The following is a 22,254-nucleotide window of genomic DNA, read 5'->3' as shown; positions in this document are numbered from 1 at the left end:
ACCAAGTATTGTTGTTTGTACTTCCGGCTTAAAGCCTGAAATACGTAGCCATGCATGGCGTCTAAGAAGTATGCTTGTGTCTAGAAGCAGTGTCCGCGGCGTCTAGTGCACATTTGATTGATGCATTAGATAGGAGTTTCCCCTCTTGGATGAGGTCATTGGCCAGGGATTTGTACTGATCAGGTAGGTGTTGTAAAAGATCTTCCAACTGATCATAATGAGCCCTATCATATTGGGCTAATAGGGCTTGTGTGTTGGCAATACGCCATTGGCTAGCAGCTTGTGCTGCAACTCTTTTGCCCGAGGCCTCGAATAGCTTGGACTCTTTGTCTGGGGGCGGTGTGTCTCCTGTGGTTTGGGAGTTAGCCCGCTTTCTTGCGTTTTAAACTACTAAAGAGTCTAGAGGGAGCTGTGCTTTAATGTAAGCGGGATCTTGTGGGGCAGGTCTATATTTGTTTTCAATTCGGCGGTTAAGAACCCTAGCTCTGACAGGGTCTTTAAAAACCTCTGTGGCGTGTTTTATGACTCCCTTAATCATGGGCAAGATTTGAACTGATTTTTGAGACTGTTCGAATGTGTCTAGAAGAAAGTCTTCTTCGGGTGTATCTGAATGCATGGTGACGCCATGGAAAAGTGCCGCCCTGTTTATCAGCTGCCCAAACCCTAGGTGGTCATCTGGAGGGGTATGTAGTGGGATCAGGGATATCCGGTAAAGGGTAAGCCCAGTCATCTAAGGGTGCCGTATCCGGGAGTGTGAAAGGATCATTAGGATCATTAAGGTCATCCGGATGACCCCCTCCCCGTAAGCCATCATCATCATCCTGTGGAGGTGTATGTGAAGGAGATGGTAGAGGAGAAGGAGGTGGGGGCAGGGGGGGTGGGGTGAGAGGTGATATAGGAGAGGAAGGACGAATGGGTGAGGTGGCGGAGTCCTTCTTTATGGGAGCTGGAGAAGGTGTTGTGTCCAGCTTCCTTTTCTTGTATGGCACTGTGGTGACATGTCCAGTTTTTGGATTGATACAAATCCTTTTTTGCGTGGGATCAGGGTGAAAAAGTTCTTCATTGTCCGAAAGTGGCTTTGGTGCCGATTTTTTCGGTTCCGATCTAGGTTTTGGATGATCGGTAGAGACTTTTTGGACTTTAGACAGTTGTTTCGGTACCGATGATGGTTTCGGTGCCGATGATGATTTCGGTGTCTAAGAACTATTCGGTGCGGGCGGGGATTTCGGGGCCGAAGAACGTTTCGGTACCGAGAGGGAATCTTTGAGCTTGATAGCTTTAGATGCCGGTTTATCAATAGGTCTCGATGGTTTCGGAGCCTGCTTCGGTGTCGAGAGGCCGAGCCACCTGTAGGCTTATATTTCACCGGAGCCGAGCCCGAGGGCGGGGCTTCTGAAGACGGTTTTCGGTCGCGACTGGGGCCAGCTGGCGGAGTCTTGAACAATGCCTTTTTTGGGGGGGTTGAGGTAGGGACACTGGTACTCACTCGTTGCCCCGGAGTGATGAGGTCATCAGAATCGTCCGCTTCGGATATAATTTGGAGTTCTTCGGGATCTTCTTCCGGGACATCCGGAGCAAAGATGTCCTCTGGTTCTGGAGCCGGTCTGGCCATGATATGGCGTCGAGCTCTTCGGTGCCGGATGGTTTTCTTGTATCGGAATGCGGCGCAGGCTGGACAGCTGGATTCGTTATGTTCCGACGAGAGGCACAGGTTGCAGACCTCGTGGTGGTCACTCTGGGGGAACTTTGCTCCACATTGGGGGCATTTTTTTAAAAGGTGTCCTTTCCATGAGCCGTGTCCGGAACCGGTCCGATTAAATTTCGACGTCTAGTTGTAAAGGTTTTTCGCTTCAAAAGCTGGATTTTTAGAAGTTTTCAGCCGGACTGGAAAAGTTCATCCGAACCCAATGGCGGAAAAAAACAATCCGAGGATGGAGTGGATGCCCATGCGCACTGTTGTCCAGAGGAGGAGTCACCTATCTTGTGACCAAAAGGCTTCTTCCGAAGACAACAACAACCTGCAATCATCCGAGCCCAACACCAGAAGGCGATCTTATCCTAAGTGTGTGATCTGCAGCTCATATGCCTCGAACAGTATGTTTCAAGTTAATAAAATTCATATAAAACATTGATGTAGAGTGCACTGGCATAGAGTGCAGTGGCATAGAGTAGATTGTTTCAAACTAGAGTGAAGTGACAGAGTGGAGAGGTGCAGGGTTGAGTGCAGTAGCGTAGTGGAGTAGACTTGAGTGGAGTGACACAGAGTAGATTGCCTCAGAGTAGCCTGAAGTTAAGTAGAGTAAAGTAGTGCACGGTAGAGTGGAGTGGTGCAGGGTAGACTAGAGTGGCGGAAGAGCGGTGTAGAGTGCAGTGACAGAGTGCAGTGTTGCAGAGTAGAGTGGCATAGCGTGGAATAGCATAGAGTGGAGTGATGCAGAGCAGAGTGAAGTGGCCTAAACTGGAGTGGTGTAGAGTGCAGTGGCAAAGAGGGACAATTTGCCCAGTAGAGTGGGATAGAGTTCAGTTGCATAGAGCGGAGTGGTGCACAGTATATCAGGGAAGTTTAGTGTGTAATGGTGCAGAGTACATTGGCATAGAGTGTTCTGGCATAGAGTGGCGTGGAGTAAAGTGGAGCAGAGTAGAGTGCAGTGACATACAGAAGAGTGTTGCAGAGTGGAGTATAGTGGCAAACAGGGCAGTAGTGCAGAGTATGTTCGTGTAGAGTATAGTGGCAAACAGGGCAGTAGTGCAGAGTATGTTCGTGTAGAGTGTAGTGGTGTACAATGGAGTGGTGCAGAGTGCCGCAGTGTCAGAGTGCAGCAGTGCCAGAGTGCAGCAGTGCCAGAGTGCAGCAGTGCCAGAGTGCAGCAGTGCCAGAGTGCAGCAGTGCCAGAGTGCAGCAGTGCCAGAGTGCAGCAGTGCCAGAGTGCAGCAGTGCCAGAGTGCAGCAGTGTCAGAGTGCAGCATGGATTGGCATAGAGTGCAATGGCATAGAGTGGAGCAATGCAGAGTAGATTGGCGCAGAGTAGAGTGGCGTAGAGTGTAATGGCATACAGTGCACTGGCATAGAGTGCAGTAAAGTACAGTGGTACAGAGTGGTGCAGACAAAAGTGGCGTAGAGTTCAGTGGTGGAGAGTCCAGTGTTGTGGAGTGGTGTAGAGCAAAGTGGCATACAGTGGAGTGGTGCAGAGTAGAGTGGTGTAGAGAGCAGTGGCGTAGAGTACAGTGGTGCAGAGAAGAATAGAGTGGCGCAGAGTGCTGTGATGTAGAGTACAATGGTGGAGAGTGCAGTGGAGCAAAGCAGACTGGCGTAGAATGCAATTGTTTTGAGTAAAGTGCATTGGCATAGAGTAGAGTGGTTCAGAGTTGAGAGACGTAGAGTGAAGAGGCGTAGTATGGCGGGGTGCAGAGTAGAGTGCAGTGATGCAGTGTGGAGTGGCGTAGTGTGCAGGGGTGCAAAGTAGAGTGGAGTTGGGTAAAGTGGAGTATGCATGGCGTGGTAGCGCACACTGCCATTAAAGACAAGGCAACACATCTCCAATTGAAATGACCATCACATTTGCACAGACATACAGTTTAACTGATAAAAGTAAACCGCGCTCGAATGGTAATGGGTGGAAATGTCATCACCTAGTGTATCGATTTGTTTTGATTGTGTTAAAATATTTGTTCCACCACACTTGCCAACTGTGATTTTCACATAAATCCTCTCACTTTGAAGTTAGAGATATAAAGGTAAACACCAGGCTCCCTGGGAGACAGAGCCTGACATTTGACCTCTGTATTTGAACGCACAGAAAATGTGACAAGATAAGAACAAGATTTAAAGGCCTGTTCACAGAAATCCAGTACTGGTGGAAGAATACAGTTAACAGGGTTTGGGTAATGGAAAGGCCAAACTCAAGCTAGACAGCCTAAAACATATACAGCCAGCAAATAGAAAGAAAGCAAATGTGAGTTACAGACCCAATGGGAAGCAATGGGTGGAAAACTCAAACTCAAAAAGACTTTATTTCGATTGTGTAAAATCATAAAAGTACATATAAAACAATTCATTTAAGAACATATTCAGTTAATAAAATAGACCATACTAGAAAAAAAAAAGAAGATGGCATACAGTTTAGTCGACTAACAAGGGCCTTTTTAAGACAATCAATCAGGCTATATTGTTGCTTATTAGTTTCCTACGAATTAGCCACATCGCAAACAAGAACTTGGAAATTGTTATCACAACAAGTGGACTTTGATCACTTCGCAGGATCCTGAAAAAATCCAGGTAACTTCTAATACCCAGATTTAGGCATAGCTGGATAATCCATTTTTTCCGGATACCAGCATATGCAGGGCAAAAGAGCACAACGTGTATCATGGTTTCCTTTTCAGATAAGCAGCCCAGACAACTATGTTCAAGGGCACCCACCCATTTATCAGTAAAAGAATAGAGGGGGAGTGTCCCGTATCTGAACTGTAGAAACAGCTTCTTTGCAAAAGTGGGCTGAATAACATCGAGGTCAGGTACAAAGGCGTAGTGGCATTTGACATCTAAAAAGATATCAGTCAGGCTAGATGGCTTGACTACACTATAAGCTTTTGTTAGAAAGTAATCTTTAAGAGTGATGGCAAGGGTTTTTTTGGGAATGCCTAAAGTAGAATTCTCTGGGTTAGTCCAGAGGTGGGCAAGACCAATGTTGGTTAGTGTCTGCCTAACATACTGGAGCCAAGGGATCTTGTCTGCCCCTAGTAAACTCAAGATTACTTTCAATTTGTCTCTGTAACATGCCAACTCTGGTGTACTCCACAATCTTTTCCAGTACATCACCGGGCGAGAGGCAATGACCTCTAAAATAGGACAGATGTTAAGATCCAACCTCAATGGCATAAGCGGGGTATTGATTGGAAGTGATAGAAGTTTCCTCAAGAAATTATTTTCAGTGATAGATAAATCCTTGGCATTGGTGTGTCCCCATAATTCCGCCCCATACAGTGTGGAAGATCTAGATTGGACACGGTAAATTTCTAGTGGGGCACTTATAATTTTTAAACGGCATTTTTTGTGGACTTTAAGGATGCCCCCCACAGCCTGGTTGAGTTTTAAATTGGCTTTGCAAATTTGAGGGCACCAGCCCATTTTGTCATTTAGGGTCAGGCCTAGGTACTCAAATACAGAGACCCGATCCAAGGCGACTCCTTCCATTTTGGGATGTGGATAATTGGAGGATTTTACATTGAAGGCCATATAGTTAGTTTTGCCTATGTTGACTACCAGGTTCCTTTTTTCACAAAAGGTGGTAAACTGATCTAGCACCCGCTGCATGCCCATTGGGGACTTGGACAGCAGCAGGGTGTCGTCAGCAAACATAAGGGCAGGGATTTTTCTGGAGGCCAATTTTGGCGCATCTATGTCAGTGGCATCAACGAGATCAGCAATAAGGTCATTAAGGAATAAAGAAAACAGGGTTGGGGCAAGAACACAGCCCTGCCGAACTCCCTTTGCAACAGGGAATGGGCCGGTCAAATTGCCAGGTTTTCCATATCGAACTCTAGCGTAGGTCCCGTCATGGAGAAACTTCAGTTGGTAACAAATATGGCGGGACACCCATGCCCAGCAATAGATGCCATAGCTGGTTACGATCCACCATGTCAAATGCGGATTTCAAATCCACAAAGGTCATGTATAGGCTGCCCCCATCTAGTATGACATGCTTCCAGTGGAGCATCTGGAGCCAGAATAGTTGGTCCATAGTGGACGTTTTGGACCTAAATCCAGCTTGTAGAGGGGTTGGTATATTATTCTCTTCAATCCAACTCTGTAGGCGTTGGAGGAGAAGCCTAGAGTAGATTTTTTGACTCACATCTATTAGGCTTATGGGCCTATAGTTACCTGGATCAATAGGGGATCCCTTTTTAAAGATGGGAATGATTTCCGCACCCTTCCAGGTTGACGGTACAGGTGAGCCTTGTAAGATGGCATTGAAAAGGATTTGAAAGTAGGGTGCCCAGATCTTTGGTTCGTCTTTATACAGGTCCCCTGGAATACGATCTAACCCCGGGGCTTTATTCGCTTGGAGCTGGTGCAATGCCAAATCTACTTCCGATAGGGTCCAGGGGGGGGCAAGCCAGGAAGGATCCTTGACCGTTAGAATAGCTGGGGGATCGATACACCTACTTGTATCAAACGAGTAGAGGTTTTCAAAGTGAGAAGCCCAAACCTCTTCAGAAACGTTTGGGTCGATCTGGGTGTTGCCCTCAGACTTCCCAGAGTGGACAAGATTCCAGAATGTTCTTGGATCTTTTGCTACAAGTGCTAGTCTTAAGGCAGCCCATCTTTTCTCTTCCCACTCAGACTTAGCAATAGAAATTAACTTCTTGTAGGATCGCCTGGCTTCCCTAATTGATAGGGGATTACTTCCTTTGATAGCATGAAGTAGATCGTATTTGGCTAGCCTGCATTTCTTGGTGAACCAAGAATTAGGATTGGCCGGCTTCTTTGTGTTTTGTGAGCCGGTTATATAAAAGGAACCACATAATGTGTCAACTAGGTCTTGATGAATTTTAGCCATGTCCAAAGATGCGTCGACAGGACTATTATTAGCCTCTTCATTAAACACCTTGACAAATAAGGGTAGTATTTGAGAGTACATACTGGCTATTGCCGTTTCGGACTGATTTATAGTTTGCCAGCGAATCCTCTTCCCTCCTTGGATAATTCTTAGATTACCTACTGGGGGAGTTGGTGTAACTAACCCTGTGTTCGATAGGTAAAAGTTTAAGGCAACTATCAGGGGGTCATGGTCACTTTCAGTACGTCTAATTATTTTAAAATCCAAGACATTGGGTCATAAATCTAGGCTCACCAAAACATAGTCGATCACAGATTCATGACCCATTCCCCTGTATGTCGGCTGTCCCGGAAAATCTCCGTTGAGACGCCCGTTACATGCTCTCATAGAGAAGGCATAAGTAAGGGAGGTAAGTTGAAGGACCTTCGGTGTCCAATGTTTGACTGGGTACATACTTAAGGGAGGAATAAGTCTGGCCTCATTCTCGTCCAATGTAAGGGGGATCACTCCAGACAAAGGCTCGAAGTGACAATTAAAATCCCCTCCAATCATCAACACTGCCTCGTCTGGGAGTGATTCCAACAGTGATGTCAAGGAGTCTAGGGTGGGGGAACGACCACCTCCTCGGGTATAACGCGAATAAATGTTAATAAGTGCAATCTTGGGAGTCTTTTTATGTGACAAAAGAATGCACAATATATCAGGGCTTGCCGTGTCAACCCGCTTGATATTAAAACCAAGATGTACAGCCACCCAGACACACAAACCCCCCGAAGGCCTCCCTCGATGACCTTTTACAGCGGGATGCATAAATGTAATGTAACCCGATCGATGTATGGGTTCGGTTGACCAGGTTTCCTGAAAAAGGCAAATCCCGAAAGGGTCAGTAAAGGTACACCATTCTGGATTGGCAATGTTTGAGGCAAGGCCCGCAATGTTCCAATTAAGAACTTTAAGCTGGCTTTCAGTATTTGGGGGAGTTTCTACAGAATTAAGATAGTCAGGTGGTGGGACAATAATAGCGGTTTGAGTCCCGGAAACACCCCTCGAAGCCGGGTATTCAATGTGAGCAACCCTCATAGAAGCAACGGGAATAGAGGGAATGGCTTCAACTACGGGGGAAGTTGGGCCCTCAGTAGTCATCACCTGCGGTTCGCCAAGATCACTCTTGGCGTCGGAGTTGTCAATGGTACGGGTATGGGGAGGAATGTAGTTAGGTTGGGGCTCCAGTCATTCTACATCGTCCAACGGGCTAAACCTGTTAGAAGTAGGAATGGCTGGGGCTTTGTTTATAAGATGCCTACTCCGCAAGCCATCCTTGGGAAACTCCCAGGGGGCAATTTGTGGGGGTTGGAAAAAAGGTCTGGGACAAAGGGGGGGGGTTTAATGGGCGGGGGATAGAAATAGCCAAGAGGGATTATTTTGATGTTAGAAAAAACATTATCGAAAGCAGAGCTACAAATGTGGTCTACCACCTCAGGGTTTTGGAAGTTGACAATAATACAATCGCCTCCCACATTTTTTCGTATGTGACCCACCCCACCAACTCTTCTAACAAATAGGATAGAGGATCGTATATTTGATGGCAGTGGTCTATAGGTGTTCAGCCAGAACATTACTTTATTTTTAAGTTCATGGAAAGATTCTGGTCTCTTGGAGGTCAATTTAGGAACATTTGTTAAAATGACCACATAAGGTGCGCTTTCGGGGGGGAGATCTATGCATGGGGGATCCAGCAAGTGGAATACCTTGGGAGGAGTTTGAGGGCAATGATTAGTTATTGAAAGGATGCTATCAGGGAGGATATTAGCGGGGGGGTTAGTTGAGAGAGACCCCCGTCTAAAACTCTGACGATGATTAGATGCAGCACCCTGTTGTTGGGTCAACAAGGAGTTAGTTGGGACTTGTACAGCTGAAGAAGTTTCAGAAATTTCAGGATGGTTTTGGGATGGGGGTGGAAGTGATAGGGAAGATTGTGTGTTTTCATCAATTTTAACCAAAACAGACTCCAAAATAGTGAGCCTATTTTCTATAACAGTTAGTCTATGATCTAGAGGTCGAATGGCTAACTCTAATAGAGAAGACATTTTCCCTAGTAGCATGTCCAAATCAAATGGTGGTGTTGCTACAACAGGGGGGGAACACTCTAGACGAGTTGGACTAATGGTAAGTGTGGATACAGTCACGGAAGTGTCCAAGATATCAGGATTACGTTTCTGCAGTTTATTCCTCCTACGTTTAGGTGATAACCCAGTTCGTTTCCTTTTGGGGATGGTGCCAACTTCCCGAGTTGGGGTTACAGGCTTGTTAGAAGGACCCAAGACAAGGGCAGGAACGTTGGAGGCCGTGTCCACAATAGAAGCAATATTAGGAGTTGGTGGACATGGGTGGTGTTTATCATTGGGCATGGTCGCCGTAATGTCAGTGGAGGCAACAGGAGAACGACAGGAAGCAATAGTACCCAAGGAGGAGCGTTTTGAAGATAGGGGTTCCAGAGACAGCCTGCGCTCAGTTATAACAATTTCATGCTCTAATATAGAGGATGCTCTTACGATGAATTTGTCCAACGAGCCAGCAACATGGTCAATGGGGCTAGGTTTTAAAACCCGTTTGTTTACCATATTAACCCGGGGTTTCAATCAGCCTCAAATGTGTTCACTGAATCCGAACCACCAAGGGGTGTGGCCGGCCCGGACTCTCTCGGACACGAACGGGCACAAACGGGCCCGCCCTTGGCCCGGGCTTCGCCCGCGCTGCGATCCGCGCTGCGGAAATACGTGGACGGAAATAAAAAGGGAAAGGGGGCGGGGCGTTAGGAAGAGGAGCAGGTGAGCACTGTTAGCGGAGCGCAATGCTCCGTGGTCCTCGCAGTCCCGAGGGTTTGAAGATCTGAGGCCCCCAAAAGCAGCGTAGTGTCCTGAAAACACAGGGAGCGTTGAAGAAACCCAGCCTGAAGTGCACCAACCAAGATTTTATAATGCTGGAGCCTACGAGCGGCCCCGCGCAGCGGGGGCCGCGAGGCGTGGTGTTTGAGGAGGAACCAGCGGGAAGAGGAGCAGGTGAGCACTGTTAGCGGAGCGCAATGCTCCGTGGTCCTCGCAGTCCCGAGGGTTTGAAGATCTGAGGCCCCCAAAAGCAGCGTAGCGTCCTGAAAACACAGGGAGCGTTGAAGAAACCCAGCCTGAAGTGCACCAACCAAGATTTTATAATGCTGGAGCCTACGAGCGGGGGCCGCGAGGCGTGGTGTTTGAGGAGGAACCAGCGGGAAGAGGAGCAGGTGAGCACTGTTAGCGGAGCGCAATGCTCCGTGGTCCTCGCAGTCCCGAGGGTTTGGAGATCTGAGGCCCCCAAAAGCAGCGTAGCGTCCTGAAAACACAGGGAGCGTTGAAGAAACATTCTGAATGTCCCCAAGAGGTGGTTAGCAAACCGGACAGCTGCACTGTCTAGTAGGCTTCAACCCAAAAAATTACCACACGCACTGTCCACCATCAATGTCTTTATTTTACCTACCTTACACAAAGCTTCAAAAAACTGCTGTACAAGAGCAATGTCCTTGGTAAACAGCTGTGGCATCCGGCTGAAAAGAAATAAAGAGTGAGAAATATTAGGAGAGAGTACTGATGCACCAACAAGACAATTGTAGCTTTTACTCTAACTATTGTCCCTTTATTCGACATTATTAAGTCTGGTTGTGCACGGCCTCCAGAATGACCTGTGTAAAACCGTGATCACTTTTGAGACGAAACATTTAATGTGTCCATCTAGCTAATTATATAATTATAATTAAGAGTGACAGCACTGGGATCCCAGTTTACTTTCTCTCATCATAACCCATCATAAACATCATTTGGCAAGCTGAAGAGTTATTGTTTTTCTAAATACAAGAGCAAAAAGTGTTGTCATAAAGTGATTGCTAGAAGGCTTCCAAGAAGCTGAAAAAATGTACATTCTTTTCATAAATCAAGCACCAAAAATGTAATCCTAACAGGGACAACTGTGACACATTCAGTGAACATATGAGTAGGTGAAGTACTCGCCGTTCATGCTGTATTCTAAAATGTACAAAATGGCATTGCCCCAAACTTTAAAGATACTGAGAAGAGGCTTTCAAGGATGTAGATGAGATCCTCTCCACTGACATGCCCCATTTTCCAAGCTACACATTGCTGGGACTTTCTAACCCCCTGACTTATCCACTGAGGTTTGATAGAACAAAGCGATTACGCTTGCCCTCTGGGCGGAGTACCAAGTTCTCCTATCGAAATGGGGCAAAGATGTTGAACCTACACATTCAGACTGGCTGTGTAAAATGTGGGACACGCTAGCTATGGAAAAGATCACCGCCTCAGTGGAGGGAGCACTGCCCTGATTTGATAAAATGTGGGGCTCTTGCATTCGGTTCCTAGCTTGTGACTTCTGGGAACTCACCTGTTCTAGATATCTCCGGGTGATTAGACTGACTGGCAATATGCCCCAGGTGCAGTGAAGACTTCGATATTTCTCTTGTTGCCTGTACTCCCAGAAGCCTCCCCTGTCGCTTCCGGGGGGCAGGTCTTTATTATAGCCTGGTCTATTTCTTCCTCCACTGTCCTCTTCTCCCCTCTCACTCCTCTTCCTTCTCCTCCTCTATTGGAACCGCCCACCTTCAACATATTTTCCTCCCGTCCAGTTACGGTCCTGGATTTCTACCCATCACAGGCCACTGGTTGTAGGTTCGTTTATGTGATATTTTTCAAATGTCATAAAGAGATCTTAACTATAAAATTAAAAAATAAATGAAGCAGGAAAAAATACAAAGTGATGAGAACCTTAATTTATGTATTAAATACTTAACAGGTTACACAGTACAAGTTATTCTCATCACCAAATGTAAACATCTATTAAGATATGTTCTCACCTGGACAGTTTTCCTACCGCTGAATACGCAGTGGACAGCAGTTTAGGGTCCTTGAAAAAAAATGAGAAGAAAAAGATGTTTATAAATATATCATCCATTACAAAACGATAAGGCTTGATCTTAATAATAAATCTAGTGAAAAAATGTTTGCTGTCCATTTTTTAAGAAGAATTTGAAAAGTAAAATTAAAAAAGTGTCAACGACAATATGTTGTCACACCAAGCACTGGCCTAAAAGTCATTCTAATTATCCAGTATAAATACCTTCTATAGAATGACACCCTTACAAGGGCCTTGACAAAACTTGAGAATTAAGCTGAGAAAGGTGAAACAATGCCACTGGTGACGGATCACTGCTGAACCTCAAGGCTAAGGCTATTAGGTGATAAAACTCGACTTCCGTGGAGAACAGCACAGGAAACTGAAGTGCTACCACTCCACCTTGAACCGCATGCAGCATATGGGAGACTGCAGAACATGTAGATGAAAATAATCTAAAATGATCTTCCCCAGAGTAAGCATCCTGAACATGTCCTTCCTCAGACAGATGTTAAACATCCAGAGATTCAGAATAGGCCTGAGGCCACAATCCTCCTTTGGCAGATGAAAGTCCTTGCTGGTGTGAACGGTTTCAACCTCAGACGTCTTCTACCTTGAAAAGGCTGGAATGGCAGCTGCACCGGCTGAGACAGCACACGTTACCTGTAAGCTAGACCTCTGGAGTAACCCCTAAATTTTCACTACTGTTGGTGGAACTGGCAGGCTGGTGAAAATAACCCCAAGGATCGTGCATTGGCATGACTGCTTTTAAATTGCTCAAGCATCAAGTCATCCTCCTCTCCAGTAAGTGTAGCTCCATTAAAGGGCATGTCCATGAGAGACATCTGGATGTCCCCAGAAAATCCAGTTCCCTGTATCCAAGTCATCCAAGCACTACAACTGGTGCCAATTGTGAAGTCTATGCAATTGGTGGTGTCCAGGCAAGCACTAAGTGCTTATTGTGCTCCATTCATGCCCATACTGAAGTATCTGGAAAAGAGATGCTGTGAGCTCTTTCAGGAAAGCCGGCAAGATCTTGCAGGCCATGTCCCACAAAGAGATGGGTGTACCTGCCTGGAAGGTGCACCTCATTCAAAGAGCATAGGGCCAGGCTAACTGACTAATTCTATTGGGAAGGACAGCCAAAAACCAAAAGATTTATTCTTAGTTTCTGAGTGCCAGTAACATGGTATTATCAAATATCGACTACATGTCATGAGTTTTGTAAATACCTAGATTACAAAAGAGTGAATGAACAGTTGTTATGGGATTTTAAGTTAAATTATGCTCCTATCGATTGGAATTGGCACTGGAAACAACATAGATTTAACAACGTTAACCTGGAAAACAGGCTGAACTTTGTATTAGGAGGCTTCATGTGCAACAAAACTTCATCTGCGTAAAGTCAGACCATGTTTGTCCTGTTGTCCACCTTCACCCCAATATCCATGAATCTGTGCCTAAGTAACTGTGCAAAAGGCTTCACTATTGGGGCAAAGATCAGGGGGAAAAAGGCCTTCCATGCATTGCACCCACAAATATCTTCCAGTCAGTGGCACCAAAACGTTTGCCTTTACACTTGCCACCACATTAGCACACAACAGTGTAAATCCTAATAATTCAAGGTTTCCATTAGCAACAACCAATTGAGGCACTGTGAGCATCTAATCTGGTCTCAACATGTGGGGCGGGGTCATGCTGCAATCTGTCCAGTAACTTAAAGAGAGAATCTATTCCTAGAGGTTGTTCTGAGGCATGGAACTAAATCTCAACTTATCTTCCTATTCTAGCATATCAATAACCTTAGGCAGCCTACCTGTCAATCTTTCCTCTAAAATGTTGTTGTCGGTGTCAATCATGGATAAAGAGCAGTATGAATTGTAATTAAGTGGGATCAAAGAGTACCAGAATATGAATAACAATGGGTTGAAGTTTAGGAACTTAAGTATATTTCAGAGGCTTAATCTATTGAGAAAAGAGCGATCAATGGTGAGTCAGCAGAAGGGGATTTAAGTGTTTAATTTGCTCTAAATATGATTAAAAAATAGGATGCTTAATGTTGAAATTAATGTAAAGACGGAGGCCCCCTGCTAGTAGGGTAAGAGTTCCTTAAGGCAGGGCTCAATGAATCAGTGTAAAGACTAAAGGCAACAGAGCTAATACAATCACATTATAATTTGCATTATGAACAAGAATAATTGTTAAAGAAAAAAACCAACCATTAATATTTGTATCAAACAAGTACAAAATATATTTTATTGATAACAGAAGTAATAAGATAACCCATTCATAGGGTCCCAATCATATCAACAATCATACTTCACCCAAAATGTAAACTCAATTAAAAACAATATTTTGATGACATTAATAGTGACAATGGTTTGATGACCGGTATTCACATTACATCTGCGTGAGGACACAGACTAAAGGTATGATTATTAAACCTAAGAACACCTCCTTTAAGCCCAAACCATTTTGTTCTGTATTTAAAAGAATTATGACAGTCCTTAATTTAGGCAAATCCAACTCGAAAAAAAATTGGGGACTCTAATAAAACATTTCAAACCCTTCCTCTTAATGAAGCCCTTCTGGAAAACCCACAATCAACCTACAGCCATAAGCACATAACCTGAAGAAGGAACCCTTTTGATAAAAGATTTTGAGTGGAGAAGAGCCTTTGAATTCAATAGCTTTATGCTGAACATTTATTTATAGCACAGGTCTAATGTTTAAGAACACCAGAATGCATGGATCTAGAAATACCTACTATTGGGATCTAAAGACTGGTATGAAATGAAATCAGATGCAGTAATACCCTCAGGTGGCCAGAATTGCAGGCTACATTCCTTTCCATAAGAGGATTATTTCAAACAACGCTCCAATAATTGAAACACTTATCCAAAATGGTATCTGATCTATTGAGATTTTTACAGCTTTTCAGAGACCCCTGTGTGATCAAGTTTTATACAATATGTGAAGAACTACTATTCAGTGTACTCAGCATAATAAAAGGTGCAGAGCTGTAGGTTTTATTCCAGACAAAAAGGAAACAATTCCACTCATCAAGGTTATAATCCGTTAAGATTTGCACTAGGCCCACGTTTGTTTTATTGCCCTGATGGCACTTGCAGAAAAGATTGGGTAATTAGTATAAGTCTAACACATATTTACTAGCCTGAGTAGGAGACATTTGGGTCTTTTCTCAGGATAGCAACGAAAACTAAGTCTTAACTTAATAAAGGCATCTTTGAAAAGGAATATTTTACACTGTAAGCATCTGTTCTCGGCACGTAATGCTGTAGATTCACATGCTGTGCATACTTCTGCCATCTAGTGTAGAGCTCAGATGTGTGCAACGTCCTTGAGTCACAAGGTATTTACTCCACCTATTACTGGTAATGCGCATGGGCATCAGCTCCATTGTTTGAATGTTTTTCTCGCAGTTACATTGTTAGATTGTTTTTCTCGCACAGCGGGTGAGGATGAAAATGGAGCATAGAGACAGAAGATGACCATGCAAAGAATGACTAAAGAAAGGCATCTGCAACAACCTGAGACTATCAGTGAGGAGAATGGGTGCATGTGAACCTATAGAACTACATGCCACAAACGGATGCTTACAGGGCAAGTAACATTTTCAGTTTGTGGTGTGTACAGCTGTAGATGCACATGCTGTTCGACAGTAAAACAGTTCTGCCCTACGCAGTGGCTAGCCAGAGGATGTTGCAGAGGACTGGGAAAGTGTATGGAGTATAGCCTGGCCAACGTTAGCTTATTGGCATGCTAGGAAATCGACACAGTAGTGCATGGTGAATGTGTGGAGTGAACCAGGTAGCTGCCTTGCTGATGTAAGCTATAGGGATGTTAGTTAAAAAAAAAAAAGCCCTAGGCCCCCTTTTGCGGGTAGAGGAGGGACTGGGAGGGACAGATCAAGGACTATTTGCTTTCGCGTAACAGGTTTGTATACATTTGACCAACCACTGGGCTATCCCAAGATTGGAGAGAGCACTGCCCTTGTGTGATATTGAGAAATAAACAAAGAGCACCTGTGTTTTATGGAAAGGTTTTGTCCAGTCAGTGTAATACATGAGAGCCCTTTTGAAATCGTGTATATGAAGAGCCCTCTCTACCACTGGATTTGTAAGTAGAAAGAACACCAGAACTTCAATGGCTTGATTGAGATGGAAGGAAGAGATCACCTTAGAGAGGAATTTGGAGTTTGCCCAAAGCACTACCCTAGCTTTCTGAACCTGGAAAAAATGTTCCTACAGGGTAAGAGCCTGAAACTCACTCAACTAGGGGAAGGCCAAATTCCAGGAAAGGAATAGAAAAGGGCATAAGTGAAGTGGTTTGAAAGGACGGCCCATAAGTCTTGTGAGGACAATGTTGAGGCTCGACATGGGAGGCCTGGGTGGAATTACCCTTTTAAGTCCCTCCATGAAGACCTTGATGACTGGAACTTGGAAGAGAAAAGGGTGTTCCAGGTTCTGAAGGTAAGCAGCAACTGAGGCTAAATGAAATCTGATATCTGATGGAAGAATAAACGAGGCCCGACTTCTGCAAGTGAAAAAAATAACAGATAATGTTTTGGACTGTTGCCTTGCGCAGATCTATGTGCCTGGAAAAGCAGAAGTGCACAAACCTCTTCCACATACCTGCATAGCAGGCTTGAGGTGTAGGTCTAAGTGTCTCCTTAAGAATGGTCATGCACTCCGGTAGAAGGTTGAGGTAGCCAAATTCTTGGATCTCCGGATCCAAATCATAAGATTGAGCTGCCTGTAGTTAGGCTGCCTGATGTGTCCTGGCTCTAAGTGAGAGGGTCTACCCGGTTGGGCATCTTGGTTTGGAGTACTAGGAAAAGGTTGAAGAGGATGGTGAACCAGTGCTGTCTGGCCCGTGTGACAGTCACCAGAATGAGAGTGAGGGATTTTAGCAGAAGCTTCCAAACCACAAATTGAAGAGGCAGAAACATGTAGGCAAATATCCTGGACCAGATCATCCATAGTACATTCCCTTGGTCCTTGGGTACCTAGATGTGAAGCTTGGGCATTTTGCGTTTTTGTTGGTGGTGAAGAGGTCTATCTCGGGAAACCCCCAACAATAGGAGTATGGGTGTAGAACTTATGGGAGGAGTTCCCACTCGTGGACTTGTTACTGCACTCTGCTGAGTAGGTCTGCAAAGTCGTTGCCCACTAGTAGATGGATTCTGTGAGCGAGTGCCCACCGGCAAATATCTTGTACTAACACCAACAACTGTAGTGAATGTGTCCCGCCCTGCTTCTGTGTGTAGAACAGGACGGTCATGTTGTCTGTGTGCATGAGAACCACTTTGTGTTGAATGTTACATATGAATGCTATTGCAATGTCGGCTGAATGGCCATCAACTCCAGGTAGTGGAGACTTCTGTAAATGCACCCCCAACCCTGTGAGGGAAGCGTCCGTTTTGATGGTCACCTGCAGAACTGGGTCAGGAAAAGGCCAGCAATGCAACAGATTGCTGCTGTTCTATCACTGTAGAGATAAATGGGTGGGGTCCTAGATCATCCTCCCAATGACCACCTGCTTGCGACCATTGTGCAGCTAGCCACTGTTACATCGGATGCATGTGTAACCTGGCAGTGGGAACTATGGCAATACAGAAGGCCTTGGCGATCTGGCTGAAAAAGGGGGAGCAAGATTGGAAAGCTTGGATCCGTGCAGGACTTGATTAGGCTTTCCCTGTGACTTAGTTGAGCACTGCTCCCAAGAAGGACTGGTTTTTAATGGGCGGATGGAGGGATTTTGTCATACTGATTATGAACCCTAGACCATGTAGTAAGTCTACGGTGTCTAGGTGTGAGCGAAGCACTGTGTTCGGTTGTGCTCTTGATCAGCCAGTCATCCATATAAGATAAAACGTGGATGCCAGTACTCCTGGGGGCCGTGGTGGCCCTAAAGGGCGGCACTTTGAACTGAAAATGCTGGGCACTTACCACGAACCAGAAATATTGGCAATGTGCAGGGTGAATCGGAGTGTGGAAGGAGGGACCCTTCAGGTCGAGGGCAGTCATGAAGTTGCCTTGCTGCAGTAGAGGGATGACATATTAGAGTGTCACCATGTGGAAGTGGCCTGACAGGATGTACTTGTTCAGGGGCCAGAGGTCGAGTATCGGCATTAGAGACCCATCCTTCAAGGGGAAGAGAATGTGGCAGCACAGGCACTATGGCCCTCTTTTGAATAAGTGTCTCACTTCATTTTTGAGGAGGCACTGGTTAATAAAGAGAGGGTATGTATGCGTGGTGGGGTGTTTGGTGAGCCCCTAGCAGGAACCCTGGCCTAAGATGCCGAGAATGGAGGTGATTTCTACCCACCGTGGAAGAGACACCTGCAGTCTTCCGACATATGTAGGGTGATCGGTAAAGGTGTATGTGAGTCAGTGTTTGGCAAGGGTGGCTGATTTAGCCCTTCCTACTACTCTGGGAGTTGTTACCCTAGTATCCCTCCCACCTCCACCCTCATCCCCGGAATAGCCCGTGAAGGGGTTTGCTGGGTCTGCTGCCTCTGAAAGCAGAAAGAGTCTTCGGAGGAGGTGCGAAAGTAACTAAGGGAAGAAGTCCAGGGAACACCTATGGCCTTAGCTGTGTTCATGTCCTTCTGGATTTTCTCAAGCATCTTGTCAATCTGTGGACCGAAAAGGTGCTTCCCACTGAAGGGCAGTTGAATAGGTTTTGTCACACTTGGCTTGAAGACTGAGACATGCACCCAGGCATGGTGTAGGACTACATCATGGATTCCGTGTTCCGCAGTGGTCGCAGCTCCTAGGGTACACCGAATTGTAGTGTTAGATAACATTTTCCACACTATGACAAGGTCATGGCCTCATTTCTGAAACTGCTACAGGAGGTGCTGGAGGAGCTCTTCCATTTCACCCCAGTGAGCATGGTCGTACCTGGAGAGCAGGCCGATTGAATTGGTGATAAACCAATAGGTGGCAGACTGGACCATGACACGTTTATCTGTCTCATTAAGCTTCCTACTCTCCTTGTACCGGGGTAGAGCGTCACTTGTACCCTGACTATTGCCAAGCTTGCAGGCAGTTCGGACTACCAAGGAGTCTGGGTGAAGCAGACCTCTGATGTAAGGAGGATCTGAGAGGAATCTTTATACTTCTTGTCCAACCTAGCAGTGACCACCCTGGCTTTTACTGGCTCCTTAAATGCTTCAGGAGCAGTCTTCGGTATGCCCTTGAGCATGGGTAAAAACTGGAGTGAGCACCTTGTGGCAGAGAGCATCTCCATGAAGAAATCCTTGTTCTATGGGATCTCATGCAAGTCCACCTTGTGGAAGGCGGCAGCTCGATGAAGGGCCTCGTGGTATGAGGTAGAGTCATCTGGAAGGGCAGGCTTGGCAGGATAGAGGTAACGGTAAGTGCCCCCAAGTGGATTAACAGCGTAATCATACCAGGGATCATCCTGAGGCTTGGGGTTGTGAGAGACCTCATAAGTGTCTAAGGCAGTGGTTCTTAACCTTTTAACTTCAGCGGACCCCCACTTAATCATTACTGGAAACTGGGGATCCTCACTACATCAGTATTGTAATCCAGGGACCCCCTTGGAGTCATTACTGGAAGCCAAGGAACCCGGCCTAAGCATTTTTGATTATTTGAACCACAAATCAATACACAAGAAACAAGCATTCATCAAACAAAAACACAAATGATGAAATATTTTAATTAATCCACAAGCAAAAAAAATAAATAAAAAAAACATTTTAATTTTTGTGGGACGGTTGGAGCTTTTCTAAATTCAATTGCGGCCACTCATCGTCCATACTATATTCTAGTTGATGTACTTGCATTGCTCCCCGAAAAAGTAAAATGAGAATATTACTTTAGTCTCCAATTTCAAATTCTTTCACATTCACAGAACCCTTTAAAAATGTTCATATTGCTTCTTTATTTACACACACTTTATTATTTGTTAACATTTTCTAAGCAGTCGCCGACCCCTGGAGTAGGCTTCGCGGACCTCAGAGTGTACCCACACCACAAGTTAAGAACCACTGGTCTAAAGAATAGAAAGGACTATAACGACCATCCTCACCCCTTGAATGATGAATGTGGGAGTGTGTGATGAGGGGTGACCCTGTGGAAGAGGAGAAAGTGGATGAGGTAGAGGAGGACAAGATAGATGTGGTGGTGGAAGGAAGAGGAGGAAGTGAAGGTGAAAGATGTGGTCTAGTTGGAAGGGGGCTAGTGCCCTGATCCTGGTGCTTTCTGGCCTCGGTTGGTTGTTCAGACTCAAAAGGTGAGAGCCCCCCTCAAAAGACAGTTTCCTCTTGTGAGAAACTGGTGTCCAAAGTCTTGGGAGGAGGCTGTGTGATGATACTGCCAGTCTGTGGATGGATTAGGATTCTCTTCTGCTCAGAGTTGAGTTCCTGCTGCAGATGTTGCACGTTTGACTGCTCCTGGTCATCAAAGGCCATGGAGATGTGGGAGTCAGCCAGCCTCCTCGGTGCCGAAGATGCTTTCTGCCCTGCCGGATCAATGGCATTTTTCAGTTCCAATGGATTTTTCGGAGCCAAGGTCGGCTTCGAGGCTGGTTGTGGTGTAAGCACAGGGGAAGTGCTTGGCGTGGGATTGTTGTTGGAGCCCGATGCCAGGTCTTCAGTACCAGTTTTGGTGCCGAAGGCTGGATTGGTGTCTGATCTGAAGCCTGCTCCTGGTCATCAAAGGCCATGGAGATGTGGGTGTCAGCCAGCCTCCTCGGTGCCGAAGATGCTTTCTGCCCTGCCGGATCAATGGCATTTTTCAGTTCCAATGGATTTTTCGGAGCCAAGGTCGGCTTCGAGGCTGGTTGTGGTGTAAGCACAGAGGAAGTGCTTGGCGTGGGATTGTTGTTGGAGCCCGATGCCAGGTCTTCAGTACCAGTTTTGGTGCCGAAGGCTGGATTGGTGTCTGATCTGAAGCCTTGTGTATGTGCAGAGCATGGACCTTGGGCAGTGACGGACTGGAAGCTTGACAATATCCTTTCGGGCTCAATGCCCGACTCACCTCAGAAGCCGAGGCAGGCCTCACAGGAGGCCTGGTCATGCTCAGGAGACAGACAGAGGTTGCAAACCCGATGGTGGTCTGTCCAGAGGGGTTTCGCTCTGCACTATGGGCAGTACTGAAAATGGGTCCTTTCCATTATGATGACTGTATTCATGAGGACCGCGATGGAGGTTGAAGGTCCAGAGGCAGGCAGACCCTGTAGGAGTGTCGAAAACAACCTAGTTGCAGACACAGACGGAGGTCGCTATGATACAAAAGATTGTGCAGACGACGACGGTATCTTTTATCCTAAAGGTGTATAGAAGTTGAAGGCAGGCAAGACAAACAAAGAGGCATTGACCAAGACATATCTGTTCAAGCACGGTCAAACTCGACAGTGGAGAAAAAAAAACAATTAACAATGGAGCCGATGGCCATGTGCATTACCAGTAATAGGTAGAGTCACCATACCTTGTGACTCAAAGTCGTCTAAGAAAAACAAGTTGCACACATCCAAACTGAATGCTAGATAGCAGGAGTATGCACAGCACGTGTATATACAGCTACACATGCCACGAACTGTGTGCCTAACACAAGGTAAAGGTCAATCGAAGACAGGGTTTCTTAAAATCGTTTACTTCTAATAAAAAGGCAGAGTAAGATTAATATAGAAAAGAAAGGAGATGAAAATGAGAAAGTATGCTACTTTGATGTGCCATTAAACTGAAATAACAAAACTTACCTCTTTATATTCATTTATAAGCTTTGTGAGACCATTAAGAAGCATGGGGCCCAAAGGCTTCATTTTCACATCCGGACAACTGAAAAAGAAAAATCACATTCAAGTAATACGAGTAATTGTGTTCTATCTTTACTAAGGTCATTGTGATATCCTACTATTTGCAGAAAGAGCAAAACTTTAAAACATCTACTTTGGAGGTATTTAGAATTCTTAAAATGGACCCAAACGGCTATATTTTCTATACTTAATGTTCCTTGTCTTGCAGATTGATTAATGAGCTTCTATTGCAACGTTTTGTGTCCTTATGAGTGCATTAAACATCTCAAAAGAATGTCTGTTAATCAGGTTTGCATATCTACTGAAACTAGCATTTGTTTTAGTATTAAAATGTTTCCCCAAGTCCTTTCATATAGGTGACATATCATAGATGATACCGCATTTATTCTAATTCATCTGGTGCTACACCAACAGTAAGCTTGTACGGACAGGTCAGTAAAAGCCACACCTCTTGCATGCTCTGTTTGCCATGTTTAGACCAAGGAGGCTTAAAAGACAGTAAAATACAAACAATTTATTCCAAGCGCTGCCGCTTTAACTGCCCTAGATTCCAACTGCTGTATGCTTCAGGACAAACAAAAAAGTTGCAAATCCTTAACTAGTAGCTTTGTGGGACTGGCCATTGTGTGATATGAATATGAATAAGACCATTCAATAAACTATGCATTATTCTGTATACTGCAAGGAAATTAGGGCCGGGTTTAGAGTTTGGTGGACAGGTTACTCCATCACAAACATGACTGATATGCTGTCCGCCTAATTACAAGTGAATTTGAATACAATGCACTTATAATTTGGCAGAAGGATATCAGTCATGTATTTCATGGAATGAACTGTCCGCCAAAATCGACATCAAGTCCTAATCATTATTGGCACAAAGAGCACTAATAATGTTGAAGATGGACAATGGCAATCCTTTACTAACAGGACTCTCCAATACCCAATCATA

At 45.3% G+C, this 22,254-nt stretch overlaps 1 protein-coding gene across 2 annotated transcripts in view; it reads right to left on the bottom strand.

Moving 5' to 3' along the window:
* The window catches only part of ECPAS (Ecm29 proteasome adaptor and scaffold), an 819,497-nt gene that overhangs the window by 669,810 nt on the left and 127,433 nt on the right, over positions 1–22,254 (bottom strand). For both annotated transcript variants that reach the window (XM_085641278.1, XM_085641277.1), the window contains exons 11-13: positions 21,249–21,327; positions 11,458–11,507; positions 10,071–10,137 (exon numbers count right to left, since the gene is read on the bottom strand). In XM_085641278.1, the coding sequence (XP_085497404.1) occupies positions 10,071–10,137; positions 11,458–11,507; positions 21,249–21,327 (196 nt within the window). The remainder of the gene's footprint in view (positions 1–10,070; positions 10,138–11,457; positions 11,508–21,248; positions 21,328–22,254) is intronic.

The sequence above is a fragment of the Triturus cristatus genome, chromosome 2_2 (assembly GCF_964204655.1).
Source record: "Triturus cristatus chromosome 2_2, aTriCri1.1, whole genome shotgun sequence".
Taxonomy (NCBI): domain Eukaryota; kingdom Metazoa; phylum Chordata; class Amphibia; order Caudata; family Salamandridae; genus Triturus; species Triturus cristatus.
This window is presented reverse-complemented; position numbering and strand designations above follow the sequence as displayed.